Source organism: Ctenopharyngodon idella, chromosome 14 (genome assembly GCF_019924925.1).
Source record: "Ctenopharyngodon idella isolate HZGC_01 chromosome 14, HZGC01, whole genome shotgun sequence".
NCBI classification, from domain to species: Eukaryota; Metazoa; Chordata; class Actinopteri; order Cypriniformes; family Xenocyprididae; genus Ctenopharyngodon; species Ctenopharyngodon idella.
The window spans coordinates 20,225,669-20,242,396 of record NC_067233.1 but is presented as its reverse complement, the minus strand read 5'-3'; the positions used below and the strand labels follow the sequence as shown (position 1 = coordinate 20,242,396).

General features: G+C 38.6%; 1 protein-coding gene and 1 long non-coding RNA gene across 4 annotated transcripts in view; one reads left to right on the top strand and one right to left on the bottom strand.

Annotated features, from left to right (window-relative positions):
• LOC127494694 (uncharacterized) overlaps positions 1–16,728 on the top strand; it is a 447,433-nt gene that overhangs the window by 350,987 nt on the left and 79,718 nt on the right. The gene's annotated exons all lie outside the window — the stretch shown is intronic.
• The window catches only part of psd2 (pleckstrin and Sec7 domain containing 2), a 104,173-nt gene that overhangs the window by 84,733 nt on the left and 2,712 nt on the right, over positions 1–16,728 (bottom strand). The window contains exons 1-3 of one of the 3 annotated variants that reach the window (XM_051860747.1): positions 15,920–16,117; positions 6,057–6,520; positions 3,308–4,018 (exon numbers count right to left, since the gene is read on the bottom strand). In XM_051860747.1, the coding sequence (XP_051716707.1) occupies positions 3,308–4,018; positions 6,057–6,436 (1,091 nt within the window). In that variant the 5' untranslated portion in view covers positions 6,437–6,520; positions 15,920–16,117. Of the gene's footprint in view, positions 1–3,307; positions 4,019–6,056; positions 6,521–15,919; positions 16,118–16,728 lie in introns of those variants that run through there. The other 2 variants (XM_051860748.1, XM_051860749.1) reach the window with 2 other exon arrangements.

The following is a 16,728-nucleotide window of genomic DNA, read 5'->3' as shown; positions in this document are numbered from 1 at the left end:
TTGATGATTATAACTAACAACTAAGGAAAATCCCAAATTCAATATCTCAGAAAATTAGAATATTACTTAAGACCAATACAAAGAAAGGATTTTTAGAAATCTTGGCCAACTGAAAATATGAACATGAAAAGTATGAGCATGTACAGCACTCAAAACTTAGTTGGGGCTCCTTTTGCCTGAATTACTGCAGCAATGCGGCGTGTCATGGAGTCGATCAGTCTGTGGCACTGCTCAGGTGTTATAAGAGCCCAGGTTGCTCTGATAGTGGCCTTCAGCTCTTCTGCATTGTTGGGTCTGGCATATCGCATCTTCCTCTTCACAATACCCCATAGATTTTCTATGGGGTTAAGGTCAGGCGAGTTTGCTGGCCAATTAAGAACAGGGATACCATGGTCCTTAAACCAGGTACTGGTAGCTTTGGCACTGTGTGCAGGTGCCAAGTCCTGTTGGAAAATGAAATCTGCATCTCCATAAAGTTGGTCAGCAGCAGAAAGCATGAAGTGCTCTAAAACTTCCTGGTATACGGCTGCGTTGACCTTGGACCTCAGAAAACACAGTGGACCAACACCAGCAGATGACATGGCACCCCAAACCATCACTGACTGTGGAAACTTTACACTGGACCTCAAGCAACGTGGATTGTGTGCCTCTCCTCTCTTCCTCCAGACTCTGGGACCCTGATTTCCAAAGGAAATGCAAAATTTACTTTCATCAGAGAACATAACTTTGGACCACTCAGCAGCAGTCCAGTCCTTTTGTCTTTAGCCCAGGCGAGACGCTTCTGATGCTGTCTGTTATTCAAGAGTGGCTTGACACAAGGAATGTGACAGCTGAAACCCATGTCTTGCATACGTCTGTGCGTAGTGGTTCTTGAAGCACTGACTCCAGCTGCAGTCCACTCTTTGTGAATCTCCCCCACATTTTTGAATGGGTTTTGTTTCACAATCCTCTCCAGGGTGCGGTTATCCCTATTGCTTGTACATTTTTCTACCACATCTTTTCCTTCCCTTTGCCTCTCTATTAATGTGCTTGGACACAGAGCTCTGTGAACAGCCAGCCTCTTTTGCAATGACCTCTTGTGTCTTGCCCTCCTTGTGCAAGGTGTCAATGGTCATCTTTTGGACAACTGTCAAGTCAGCAGTCTTCCCCATGATTGTGTAGCCTACAGAACTAGACTGAGAGACCATTTAAAGGCCTTTGCAGGTGTTTTGAGTTAATTAGCTGATTAGAGTGTGGCACCAGGTGTCTTCAATATTGAACCTTTTCACAATATTCTAATTTTCTGAGATACTGAATTTGGGATTTTCCTTAGTTGTCAGTTATAATCATCAAAATTAAAAGAAATAAACATTTGAAATATATCAGTCTGTGTGTAATGAATGAATATAATATACAAGTTTCACTTTTTGAATGGAATTAGTGAAATAAATCAACTTGTTAATGATATTCTAATTTTATGACCAGCACCTGTATATAGTGTTTTTTTTCCAGTCAACATTCAGAGTTTGTTTGCTTGATTAACTTGGAGTTATATATTAAATTCTTTGATTTTCAATTAATTTTATTTCAAATTTGAATTACAATTCTGCATCCTTTTTGCTACCTCAATTTAAATAATAAGCACAAATCATCAAAACGGACTATGTTTTAAGTAACTCCTAAGTTACCATGATGCTCATGATGCTCTTTGGATTTGCTAATTATCAGCATATGCTCTTTTCCCTCTGTTAGTGGTTGTAGACACTGCACAGCACTCATTCTTTGTGATGAGTTTATCAACCACATTTAACCACTATGCAACTCCAAAGAACTGCTAATGAAGGACACATGTGCCTAGTGTAGTGTTACCAGCTTCTGGTAGACCACAGGCTAATAAAGTTAGCCTCTAATGCTAAGAGAGGGAGTTAAGAGAGTTTTAATGAATAGAATGCAATATGGAGTTCAACTGGACATGAAAGCAACATCAAATGTAGCTTTGACCCTGTCAGTGAACGAAAACCAACTGCATTGATACAGAAGGGCACGAATGGAGATGTTGCCAAGCGGCACTTGGATAAAGCACAGTGTGACTGAAAACTAGAGCAAGGCTCCCATCGTGAAAGAGGAAAGCCAAAGGCGATGATGTCACTCCCTAAAAACAATGCCTCATTCAGAGAGACTGGGGGACAGGAAGCTGCTAGTCATTTAAAACTTGGGAGGAAAAAAACGACAACATCTGCTGCAGCGTCCAGTCCAGATGGATTCAGAGAGAGAGGGAGAGAGAGAGACGGCAGCTATATTAGACAATCCTTCACTGGCTCCCAGAAGTGGAAATATTTCCTCTTGGATACTGGCTCAGATCCGTGAAATATAAAGAAGTTTCCAGTCAGCTAGGTCGCTTTGTGATACTCCCTTCAAAACAGACATGATAGACTCACCTTCTAAATGGCTCATTGGAAAAATGTGCCTATGATGACATTTCTGCAAAATGATATTTTGCAGAAATTTCAAAAGTTTTATCTGAAACAGATGAATCTGGTGTGAATTGTCAATATTTTATGTTGGTTGATGTACGTATCTCGGCAGTTTGGAAATTAAATGTATGGTGAGTACCGCCAAAAAATTGATGCTCTATTGTGTTTGAAAACAACGTACTGCCTACACTAACTCTACACTAAACCTAACTGATAGTTAACATAGAAAAACATGAGATAAAATTGCATTTATTGCAACTATACCATTTTAGCTTTCTTCTAAGTCTTTAAGCTCTTTTATCATAAATTGTGTTTCGTTGGTCTTGTTCCCAAGCGCTTCATGTGCTACCGAGCAAGTTTACTACATCAGAAAAGCCAAACATATGGAGCTGGTTATGTAATGCAAATGTCAAAATGTAAATCATACACTAAGTGTTTTGAGGTCATAACTTGGTAATTGTGCAAGGAACTGTGAGAAAATAAGTCTTTATTAATTGATAATCTATCCCGTAATCATAATCTGTGTGAAAAAGAATAAACGATGTTGGTGTTTTATTACCACAGTGTTCATTTCATCTGGAAACTGCAGTGAACAGTAGGTAGATGCACAATTTTCCATTGAGACTAGGTTGCTCATTTCTATGCAGTTCTGATGGTACATATGCCTCATCAGAGAGTAACAATTAGCAAACAATCATTGACTGTGGATCTTGACTCCATTCCAGATGAGCCATTGTTTGTGTTGGGAAAAAGAGCATGAAACTTGTTGCTCACTAGTTTGAGACCAGGTTATTAACTAGTGCTGCATGCCATCTACTGGGCAGACCAAGCAGGAGATTTAGTTGCATCCTTACCTGATAGAGTTTGGCATTGTTGCTCCACTCTCTCGATTTCCACGTAACTCAATATGGAATCCATTAGGGATGCTCCATTGTGCCGGCTGGCTCAAGACATTTTCCGACCTACTTCCTGGTATAGTGATCCGTAGTGGACTTGCAGAGCTGGCTTCATCCCTTGCCGTCTCTGTGCCCAGCTCTGCCTCGCCCTCAGCCCCTTCCTGCACAGTCTCCAGCTCCAGATCTGGAGGTTCAGGGCCCATTAGGGCCCTCTGCTGTATGAGAGGGGTGAGTGGCGCCTCGAAGCTGACGCAGCTGTCCGTCTCATCGGTGAGCGACAGCACGTCCAGAGAATCCAAACTGCTGTAGCAAGTTCCGCCTCTCAGAAGTTCCGACTCGACGATGCGCTCAAATGTGGAGCTGAAACCATCCTGGCTCTCTTTTGTCCTGTCATACTCTTCCTCTCTGTCGTCCTCCACCTCCTCTTCCACAGCCGTGGTCTTGGCGACCTTCTCAACAATGCTCTCAAACGTAGAGCTGAGACTGTCCTGATTTCGAGTCTCACTTTCCTCTTTTTCTTCTTCGTCCTCTACCTCAGCATCCGCTTCCTCTACGGAGAGCTCAAATGTGGAACTGAAGGCATCTAGGTTCCCCTGCACTGAAGACTCTTCCAGGATCTCCTCTTCATCCTCCTGCCCTTCGCTGTCATCTTCGGTCCCGTTCTCAAACCTGCAGTGACAAAGATGCCGGTTAATACATTCTTAAACCCAGTGGTAAAAATCAAGTCACACAGACACACCTGGCTACAGAGGTCTGGCTTCAGACTGTATACAAAGGCTCATAGCCTGGCCGGCATGCGCAGTGCGTGTTCCTATCTTTAGTCAGGCTGCTGTCACAGTTCTTCATCACGACTGCAGTGGAGGAGTCCCTGCAGAGGGGAGCATCATTCAGGACAGCTCCCCTGCCACGTATGGTGCCCAAAATATATTCCACCCTCATTGTAACATGCGTTCCTCATCATTTGTGAAATCTGACAAATGAAAAATCGCACAGCTAAACTCTGTAATACATGTGTTTCCTATTTAAAACATTTTGTACGACATGACAAGCCTGGCATTGTAAAAAGATGCATGTGTTGTGTTTCATGGGATTTTAATGATCATTTCGAGATCTGTTCAGCATCCAGCCAGATTGTTTTCTTGGAAGACCATTGTGTTTAGAAAGTCAATTTTATTTGTTTAGCACTTTTATCTGATAGGCACATCACACAGGAAATTGAAATGAAATTAGAATTGGAGTGACAGGAAAAGAAATTTACTAAATTGCAATTCAAAGAACTTCACAGAGGCTGAAATTGAAAAGGGTATTCTCAATTCTATTCTAAATTGCATGCAACCTTACTTTTGACCGTAAATGTTGATTCAAAGGCTGATAATGTATGTATTATTAAAGGGTTACGTCACCCAAAAATGAAATTTCTGTCATTATGTACTCACCGTCATGTCGTCCCAAACCCGTAAGACCTTCGTTCATCTTCGGAGCACAATTTAAGATATTTTTGATAAAATCCGAGGGTTTCTGAACCACACATAGGTAGCAACGTTATTGCACCTTTTGAGGTCCTTGAAAGGCATTAAAGATATTGTTAAAATAGTCCATGTGACTACAGTGGTTCAACCTCAATGTTTCCTGTCTCTTCCCTGTCAGTCTCCTATGCTGCTGATGTAGTGAACGCAGTGCAGCGCTTCCGTGTTTACATCCGAACGCCAGCTGACACAGGAGCTGGCCAATAATGAGTCTGCATTCTCACGTAGAACACGGAAGCGTTGCACTGTTTTCACTACATCAACAATGTAGGAGACTGACAGAAGAAAATAAATTGTTGAATAAAGTCATTATTTTTGTTTTGTTTTTGCGCACAAAAAGTATTCTCGTCGCTTCATAATATTAAGGTTGCACCACTGTAGTCATGTGGACTATTTTAACGATGTCTTTAGTACCCTTCTGGACCTCAAAAGGTGCAATGACGTTGCTGCCTATGTATGGTACAGAAACCCTCGGATTTCATCAAAAATGTCTTAATTTGCATTCCAAAGATAAACAAAGGTTTTACAGGATTGGAACGACATGAGAGTGAGTGAATTTTTGGGTGAACTAAACCTTTAAGAATGTTTAACAGTGCAGTTATAATTAAGCTACATTCTTCATCTGTCTGTCCAAGTATACGAGTCCAAGTATTGTGAGCTATTATTACAATTTTAAATTAAAATGTTTTCTATTTTAATATGTTTTCATATGTAATTTATTACTGTGATGCAAAGCTGAATTTTCAGCATCATTACTCTAGTCTTTAGTGTCACATGATCCTTCAGAAATCATTCTAATATGCTGATTTGCTGCTCAAGAAACACAATGTTGAAAACAGTTGTGCTGCTTAATATTTTTGTGGAAACCATGATCCATATTTTTCAGGATTCTCAGTTGAATAGAAAGTTAAAAAGAAGAATGTTTTTTAATACTGAAACCTTTTATGAAAATATAAGCATTTACTGTCACTTTTTATCAATTTAATGCTTCTTTGCTGAACAAAATTTTGAATGGTAGTGTACATGTACATGTGTCACCTCTGTCTTTCGAAGCATGTGCAAAAATCACACCAGCACAATTTCAGTTGGACTAAAGTGACATTAGATTTTTTTTTTTTAAAGATGAATTATTGCTTCAGTCTGACTTACAGTGAACGTAAAATAATTCTTATTTTACTAACCTTAGAGAGCACAGGGGCTTAGTTAAGTCCTTTTCTGGGCTCTGAGGCAGCAGCGACTGTGTGTCTTCACCTTCACAGATATCCCTGTTACCGTTTTCTGTTACAGGATCCAAGCAACTGCCCTCAATCTCACCATTTCTACCTTCCTCTTCTAATGTCACCTTCTCATCCTCCTTTGTACTGGACTGTGTATTTCTGTTGCTCTCTGTTTCTCTGTCTTCTGCTTCACCTTGATGCTTGTCCTCTGTCTTTGGTCCATTACAGGGCTCCAAATTTTTAGCCTTAGAGCCATCAGCATCCTCTTCTCCCTCAGGTGCTGGGGGTATATCTGGAGGTGGGGTGCCTGTGTGGAGGGGGTCATCCTGCCCCTCCTGACTCATGGTGGCCTCCTCAATCACGATGTCCTAGTAGCCTGGGGTCACAAGGTCAGGGTCAGGAACAAGGGAGGGTGGTAAAGTTCACACCTATTAAAGAAGAAATTAAGACACAACAATGAGATGTCAGATAAAAGTGAGCCCTGAATATTAAAGGATAGTGACCTATTGAGAAAATACAGTCCTTTCATAATCCACTCACATTAGTCTGGAAATATCTGCATATATTAATACTCACAGTGTCAAAGAATGTATAAGAGCCCATTTGTTTCCAGAGGAAATATTCCTAAAAAGATTATAACTCACTTAATGGGAGTTTCATGCAATGATCAACTTCTTAGATGTTTCTCCTAATGGTGATAAGTTTGGAATAATTAAGATTTTTTTAATATTTTTGAAAGAAGTCTCTTATGGCTGCACTTACAGTATTCAGTGTTGGGTATAACATATTACAAGTAACTTGAGTTATGTAATCAGCTTACTTTTTCATGTAACTAGTAAAAAGTAACACATTACTTTTTCAATTTACAACTAAATATCTAAGTTACTTTTTCTAATAAGTAACAGAAGTTACTTTTTCACATTTATTGACTGAAAGCACTTCTGTCCACATGTTGAGAAAAAATAAAATGCAGAGGTGTGTAAACATGATGGTAATTGTAGTTCTAGACTAAATGTGAACATGCATTTACTCATCTCACTTGCACAAAAAACATTCAGTATTCCTCAAAATGAATAAAAACAAAAATATACTTTACACAAATACACAAATATACTTTATGTATTTAATCTCACTTTATTAAACAATGTCTTTGCTGCTGACATTCAATGATCTAATTCAACCTCACTAATAAGTAAAAATTACTTTAGATTATATATAGAAATAATAGTGTTGAACTTCCTTCTCCTGTATCCTATTCTTCTTCAATCCAGAATGGCAGCATTGCTGAAAGGTTGTTTTAGTTGCGCCCTCTACTGTACATGAATAAATATGCATTTCCTTCAGCCTGAGGCTTATTCATGCATATTCATGAATGGGCCTTAGCATTTGCCAAAAACAGAACTTATTTGTTTTATTATTTTAAATAACTTTTTCTATTGTAATATATTTTAATTAGGTAGAGTAAGAATATAGAACTGTCCCTTTACCAGGTATGATGCAATAAAGCGACTGGACATTCTGTAAATTGCTTCATTTTTATTTACAAGATGTCACTCGTATGTAACCCTGCCAACTGAAGAATCTCACTGATACAAAAATCACATCTTTGTGCAACATCAAATATCTTCTTTCACAAAAATGTTCAAGGCTATGGACAAATTGGTTGTCAATCACACCTGGTTAGGACATGAAAAATGAAAGTGGATAAATAATTTTTGTCTTAAAAAATTTGATGAGAAATATTTAAGTCTTTAACTGACTTTTGATTGCACATTTTACTAAGTGGTTCTGACTTGCTCGATCACTCGATTGCTCCTGTCTGCCTCGCTGCTCAGATTGGTTTGCGTCTGTAACTCCGTATAGCTTTGTTTTGAATCTCTTACTTTTATTCATTGTTGCTTATTTTTTTATTACCTTATATGTAATATTGCCTACCACACTAATCTGACGTCGCTAGCTTGTAATATTTGAATCTAAATCGCTGTTACAACGCATTTGCATTTGCAGCGCTAGCTTGTTAACCTGCTAACAGTCGCTCGCGCGCTCCTTTTTCAACGCGTTCTTCAAACAGCTGTGGTAAGTCGGATCAGTCTACAAACACGGTGAGTCATGTCATCCTCTCCCAGCATTGCTACCTGTTCCATTTGCCACATGTTTACCATAGCTCTCTCTGTCAGCGACGAGGGATTTACATGTCATAAATGTAGGGAAATAGTCAGGCTGACAGAGAGAATCTCAGAATTAGAGACACGCATCCAAACTTTAATCGAGGATAGTAAGAATGCAAGGGCTTCAGATACTGTTTTGGATGCGACTAGCTTAGTGAACTCTGTACATTGTTCGGTTCCGGCTGTAGAGCCCGCGCAGCAGGGCACTTGGGTAACGGTGAGGCGGCCTAGCCGCGGAAAACACCACTCTTCCGTTCCAATAAGAACATCAAACAGGTTCTCCCCACTCAGTGATACACCCACTGAGAATCCTGTTGAAAGTGCCCTAGTTATTGGCGATTCTATTACACGGAACGTGAAAATAGAGACACCAGCCACCATAGTCACATGTTTGCCGGGAGCCAGAGCACCTGACATCAAAGCAAATTTAAAAGTGCTGGCTAATGCTAATCGTAAATACTCTAAGATTATTATTCACGTCGGCACTAATGATGTTCGACTTCGCCAGTCGGAGATCACTAAAATTAACATTAAAGAGGTGTGTGAACTCGCAAGTACAATGTCAGGAGAAGTAATTTGCTCTGGCCCCCTTCCTGTTCGTCGGAGTGATGAGATAGTTAGCAGATTATCATCACTCAATGGCTGGCTGTCTAAGTGGTGTCCGCAAAATAATATAGGTTTCATAGATAATTGGAAAAGTTTTTGGGGCAGACCTGACCTGTTAAAAAGAGATGGTATTCATCCCTCCCGGGATGGTGCTGCTCTTCTCTCTAGTAATATGGCACATAGTCTTAGAACTGAAACATGACAAACTGGGGCCCAGGTCAGAAAGCAGACAGACTGGCTAAACCGACCGTCTGCTAGCTGCCTCACGTTACAGAAGTCAGAAAATTCAGATAACTCTCAACACATAGAAACTCTTACACCTAGATATTTTCAAATAGAGACTGTGTCTGTACCCCGAATTAGTAAAAACAAAAAACTTCCAAACCCATTTAATGGTAAAAATTTAATTGATGTTCAACAAATAAAAAATAGAGATAATAATGCTAAACAAATGATAAAACTCGGGTTGTTAAATATTAGATCCCTTTCTTCAAAATCACTTATTGTTAATGATATTATCAAAGATAATAATCTAGATGTGCTGTGTTTGACAGAAACTTGGCTAAAACCGGACGATTACATTACTTTAAATGAGTCTAGTCCTCAAGGTTATGATTATCGACACAATGCCCGTCAGAAAGGCAAAGGGGGAGGTGTTGCTGTAATCTATAGTAATATTTACAGTATTAGTCAGAAGTCTTTCAAATATAATTCCTTCGAAACTATGGTACTTTACGTAACATTATGTAAGTTGACATTTGTGCTGGCTACTGTATACAGGCCACCAGGACACAATACAGACTTTATCAAAGAATTTGCTGACTTTCTATCAGAGTTAGTACTAGCTGCAGATAAAGTCCTTGTTGTTGGTGATTTTAATATTCATGTAGATAATAAAAAAGACGCATTAGGATTGGCATTTGCAGATATTCTAAACTCTATTGGTGTTAGACAACATGTGTCAGGACCCACTCATTGTCGTAATCATACTTTAGATCTAATATTGTCACATGGAATCGATATTGATGCTGTTGAAATTCTGCAGCAGAGTGACGACATCTCAGATCATTATCTAGTCTCGTGTATACTACATTTAGTCAAGGCGGCTAAACTGCCTCCATGCCATAAATATGGTAGAACCATCACTTCTACCACTAAAGATTGCTTTATAAATAATCTTCCTGATCATTTTCATCGCCTTAGCATACCAGACAGCTTAGAAGACCTCGATGTTGCAACAGAAACTATTGCCTCTGTCTTTTCCAGCACATTAGACTCAGTTGCTCCTTTGCGTTTAAAAAAGATTAAGGAAATTAATCCAATGCCATGGTACAATGACCACACTCGGGCCCTAAAGTTAGCAGCCAGAAAAATGGAGCGCAGCTGGAAGAAATCAAAACTAGAAGTATTTCGTATTTCGTGGAGAGAGAGAATGATTGAGTACAGAAAGGCCTTAAAATCTGCTAGATCTGCCTATTTTTCTAAACTCTTAGAAGAAAATAAACACAACCCTAGGTATTTATTTGATACAGTGGCTAAATTAACAAGAAATAAAGCTTCAACTTCTGATGTTTCCAAAGAGCACAGCAGTAATGACTTTATGAACTTCTTTACTTGCAAGATTGATAATATTAGAGAAAAAATAATAACCATGCAACCGTCTACTACAGTATCGTGTCAGATAGTGCATTGTAGTGTCCCTGAGGAAAAATTCAATTCATTTACTGCTTTAGGAGAGGAAGAATTGTCTAAACTTGTTAAATCATCAAAATCAACAACATGTATGTTAGACCCTATACCGACTAAGCTATTGAAAGAAATGCTTCCAGAGGTCATAGACCCTCTTCTCAATATCGTCAATTCATCTTTATCATTAGGATACGTACCAAAAACTTTTAAGCTGGCTATTATTAAACCTCTTATTAAAAAACCACAACTTGATCCTAGAGAATTAGTCAATTACAGGCCGATCTCAAATCTCACTTTTCTCTCAAAAATACTAGAAAAGGCAGTATCATCACAGCTATGTTCCTTTTTAGAAAGAAATGGTATCTGTGAGGATTTCCAGTCAGGATTTAGACCGTACCATAGTACTGAGACTGCTCTCATTAGAGTTACTAATGATTTGCTCTTATCATCAGATCGTGGTTGTATCTCTCTATTGGTGTTACTGGATCTTAGTGCAGCATTTGACACTATTGATCACAATATTCTTTTAAATAGACTCGAAAATTATGTTGGCATTAGTGGAATTGCATTGTCATGGTTCAAATCATACTTATCTGACCGTTATCAGTTTGTAGTAGTAAACGAAGACATGTCATATCGATCACAAGTTCAATATGGAGTACCACAAGGCTCAGTACTAGGACCGTTACTGTTCACTCTGTACATGCTACCCTTGGGAGATATCATTAGGAAGCATGGCGTTAGTTTTCACTGTTACGCTGATGATACTCAGCTCTATATTTCTTCGCGCCCTGACGAAACTTACCAATTCACAAAATTAACGGAATGCATAGCTGATATAAAAAATTGGATGACCAGTAATTTCCTACTACTAAATTCAGAAAAAACAGAGATTCTAATTTTTGGACCAAAAACTTCTTCACGTAATAACCTAGAATATTGTCTAACACTTGATGGCTGCTCTGTTAAGTCTTCGTCGTCAGTTAGGAACCTGGGTGTGCTTTTTGATACCAATCTTTCATTTGAAGGCCATGTTACTAGCATCTGTAAAACCGCATTCTTCCATCTTAAAAATATATCTAAACTACGACATATGCTCTCAATGAAAAATGCAGAACAGTTAGTTCATGCGTTCATGACCTCAAGGCTAGATTACTGTAACGCTCTACTGGGTGGTTGTTCTGCTCGCCTGATAAATAAACTACAGCTCGTACAAAATGCAGCAGCTAGAGTTCTTACTAGAACCAGGAAGTATGACCATATTAGCCCAGTTCTGTCAACACTGCATTGGCTTCCTGTTAAACATCGTATAGATTTTAAAATCTTGCTAATTACTTACAAAGCACTAAATGGTTTAGCTCCCCAGTACCTGAGCAAGCTCCTAATTCATTATAGTCCTTCACGTCTATTGCGATCTCAGAATTCAGGCCAGCTGATAATACCTAGAATATCAAAATCAACTGCAGGTGGTAGATCCTTCTCCTATTTGGCACCTAAACTCTGGAACAATCTTCCTAGCATTGTTCGGGAAGCAGACACACTCTGTCAGTTTAAATCTAGACTAAAAACGCATCTCTTTAACCTGGCATACACATAACACATTACCAATTTATATTTCCAAATCCGTTAAAGGATTATTAGGCTGCATAAATTAGGTCAGCCGGAACCGGGAACACTTCCTATAACACCTGATGTACTCGTTACATCAGAAGAAGAATGGCATCTACGCTAATATTAGTCTTTCTGTTTATCCCGAGGTTCACCGTAGTCAACCGGATCTGGGCCGTATCCAGGTGAGACCAAGGACCTGCACCTTGACACGACCACAACGCAGCCCTGAAGTATCAGCAGAGATTGAGTCAACTAGATCATCCCCTGTGAAGACCTCATCGACACGACAGCCACGACACAGTTCCTCAACAACCGTCCATACCGGCGTGATGAATACGATCCTCAATTGGATGGAACTGAAATAAATACTTTTAATGTTGCGATCCTATTGGACTTATGATAGCAACCTGAATTGTAACAAAGCACTGTTGGCCAGAGGAGAACTGGCACCCCGACTAAGCCTGGTTTCTCCCAAGGTTTTTTTCTCCATTTTAACACCAATTTGCCACTTGTCTGCCACCTGATGTCACCTGATGGAGTTTGGGTTCCTTGCCGCTGTCGCCTCTGGCTTGCTTAGTTGGGGACACTTGACTTGACATTTGATATTCAACAGTGCTTTTGATCTGCCTGCATTGACACTATTCTTTAAGAGATGCTGTGCAGCCAAACAATGTACCAGTTATCAATGTAAAGCTGCTTTGACACAATCTACATTGTAAAAAGCGCTATATAAATAAAGGTGACTTGACTTGACTTGACATTTTGATTTCTTGACAAATCAGGGAACAATGTAGAGATCTCTGAAACTTTAGAAGAGACGCATGTGAGATTAACAGGGTCTTTTGAAAAATCTGAACTTTATAAACTATAATCAATGGCTTCTGGTAACAGCTGTACGTGAGTCAAGTTCTGGCGGAAGAGTGACCTCTGACCCGACATATGACGTATCGACGAACGCGGAAAGCAGAGGATAGAGCAAAACAAAACAGGTCACGAATATATATATATATATATATATATATTAGGGCCGAGCACAGATGGTGTGAGGACCCTATTGTAATTGCTCAGTCAATTCTTCTTCTTCTCCAAAATGAATCTCATTTTTGAGGGCCTAAACATGCTTGAAAACTCATGAAACTTTGCACGCGTCAGAAGTAGTGAAAATTTATGTCTGATATGGGTTTCAGAATTAGGTGTGGCAAAATGGCTCGATAGCGCCACCTACAAAATTTCAATTAAGTGCGCTTTGCAGTACGTTTTACGTACAGGTATGAAATTCGGCAGACACATGTAACAGCCCAATACCTACAAAAAAGTCCCTGAGTGCAAAATCTGTAAACCCAACAGAATTTTCTCTGCAAAATTTTTGCAGTTTTTGCCATTTCCAGACGTTATTCTTTAACAAACTCCTCCTAGAGCTTTAATCAGATAAACATCATATTTGGTCAGTCTAATCTAAAGGCCTTTGTGATGTTGAATTGCGAAGATCTTGAGTTTTCATTGAAGGGTGTGTCAATGGCGGTCTGACAAAATTTGATGTTTCGCCACACGCTTACATGCATGTCGCCCACTATTCACTGTTTTCCTAAGGCCACCGGGTGGCAGTGGCCCTGGGTGCGAGGGCCCTTTCATCGCTGCTTGCAGCTTTAATTCTACTTATTATTGTCTGATGGACTTGTATCGTCATTAATAACGCTTTTATAATGCAGATTATTTTATTTTATTATTACTATTATTAATGTTGTTACCTATAGTTATTGCTGGGACCTGAGTACGAAATTTCGTTCCTTTCATGTACCGCATGTTTTGGAATGACAATAAACTACTACTACTACTACTACTAAAAGTTGATTCAGTCTCCATTATCTGCTGTCATCTTTGTGTTTTATAAGCCCTGCAGAAGTGCAGAATGCATTAGCTTTGACTCAGCAAACCTCACTGATGTTTCACATGCTCGAGGCTCACACAGACTTACAATACAACACACAGACCAGAATGATCAAACTCTCATCTGCTGAGGGTGAATTTAAGGGTCAGTCTGAGTCTAATTTTAAATTCTGCTTTGATTTATAACTGCTGCTCTGAGAAATCTTCCCTAAACCTGGTGGGCGGCAGTAGCACTGGACAGGACAGATGTTCAGTGGCACATTACGGCATGGTTAACGTCAGCATTCACCAACTCATTTTACTTCTGTAATGTTACATATTTCCAAGCACAACAGGATATTCAGTGAATACAATTGGACAAAACTTGACTTATCCATTAGATGTTAATTGCATTGTGAAAAGAGACACAGATAACAGAATAGCATCAGCCAAACATTAACCAATATACTGTACTAGACATGGGAAGATCAGATAATTTTACTTACTTGGATCTTTGAATCTCATTCAGCAAAATGAACATCTTTATTCAAGTCATTTTGTTAGTTTGAGCAGAGTTCAATTAAAATATTATATTTTAAATAGCAAAGTCCCTGAGAAATCTTTAATCATATTCTAAATTAAGAAAATCATTATAATACAGCCAAATACAAATTATGAGAAACAAATGATTTCTCTTTCAAGTCTTTTGTTCATTTGTCACATTACACAAGCAAAACGACCCATGACTAGCCCACACAGCCCAAATGGAAATTAAATTCTCAAGTGGAGAAAGTTATTACATTTTGAAAAAAGATTAAAATAATGTGGCCAAAGGAATCTGGCATAATAGGATCAGGAATGTGTGTGTAAAAAGGAAAGTGGGGTCTATTTTAAATTAAAATTCATGTTAACATTGAAGCTGAAACTTGTAGTTTTCTATTTGAATATGTTTTAAAATGTAATTTACTCCTGTTTTCAGTGTCACATGGTCCTTCAGATATCCTTCTAATATGCTGATTTGCTGCTTAATATTTTGTGGAAAATAAGATAAATCCTTCGAAATAGAAACAGAAATCCTTCGTAACATTATAAATGTCTTTACTATCACTTTTGATCAATTTAATGCAAAATAAATATCTGAGTAAAATTCTTGCTGAACAGGAAAAATCCTACTGATCCCAAACTTTTGAACAATAGCATGTAGTTGTTTCTGCATATTAAACGAGATAAAGTACATTGAAGGGTGACTTTCCAATTCATATTCAGAGCATTTGCTATGGGGCTCTTCATTAAACTGAGTGAACAGGACAGATGCTTAGTGACACATCAAGACATGTTTAATACTCATTTACCAGATGAAGCCGAATAGACAGACAAACACAGGCTGGAATATAAACAGCACACATGTCCTTCTCTCTGGCCGAGGAACAGTCTAACATTCTCTGAGTTAAATGTGAAGCTCAACCGCTTTCTTCTGCAGCTCTGACTCAGACGGTGCCGTTTAAAGTTTTCTAATGCCGAACATCCGATTGAAACTAACTGCAGTAAAACCCTAGTTTCCATTACATTAAAGCTCTATAGTAAACTGCCATTACATTAGGCAACAAATGAAATCACTTTATGTCTATATTCAGTGCTGTTTGACAGAATACACACCAATTCATCTTAATTGTAGCAGTTACACATTGTTTCAATTGAATTAGGTCAACGGTGTGTGAATTTGTGTGTAGTTTTCTACATTATTTTAATCTTCACCCTGTTATCTCTCCAAAAAGGTCTATACCCCCTAAACGCTTGCGACATGGGAATTTCAAAAATACACACTGTCTGACACCACACAGAACATTTTGATGTGGCATTTAGCAAAAGACGCTCTCAGAAAGTTACCTTTGACCTCGGCTCCTCATTCAAACACGGTTATGGTTAATGTTTGACATTCTGCATGGGTGCTCGGTACCCAAAGTCCATCCCAGCTGCAGATGATCTTTTCACATCAAGACTCACATGCATGATTCCATCACACACAAACACACACTCAGGCGCAGCTGCTTTAAAGTACCCTGTTGTCACACAAACTATTCCTGAGAGCCTCTGCACTCTGTAACTGCCAGATACCCATAATTCCTACAGCAGCAGCACACGCCCACTAAACTACATGACAAATCACTCACTGGGTGTGTATGAGTGTGACGTATGTGTGTATGTGTCAATATTTGCCTATATCGGTAGTAACAACGGGGCTTAAAAATAAGGATTTTTTTTTTTTTTTTGGTCAGTTGGAACGATTTTTACATATCCATGATATGTAAAAACTGACATATATATATATATATATATATTATTAATACTTTTATTCAGCAAGGACACATTCAATTGATCAAAAGCAACATTTATACTTTTACTAAAGATTTCTCGGTTCAAATAAATGCTGTTCTTTTGAACTTTCTATTCATCAAAGAATCCTTAAAAAAATGTATCCACAAAAATATTTCAATTTCAACATTAACAAGAAATTTTACTTTCAAAAACATTTACAAAGTTTTAATGACCTCAAAATTTTGAAAGGTAGCTCAAAATATTTCGATAAAACATTATTATTAGACTTTTCATTCTGAATCTTAATTTGAATCTATTGAGTGCAGGCAGAATTTTTTCATTTCATGCACAAAGCAATATATGTGCAACAATTTTTTACT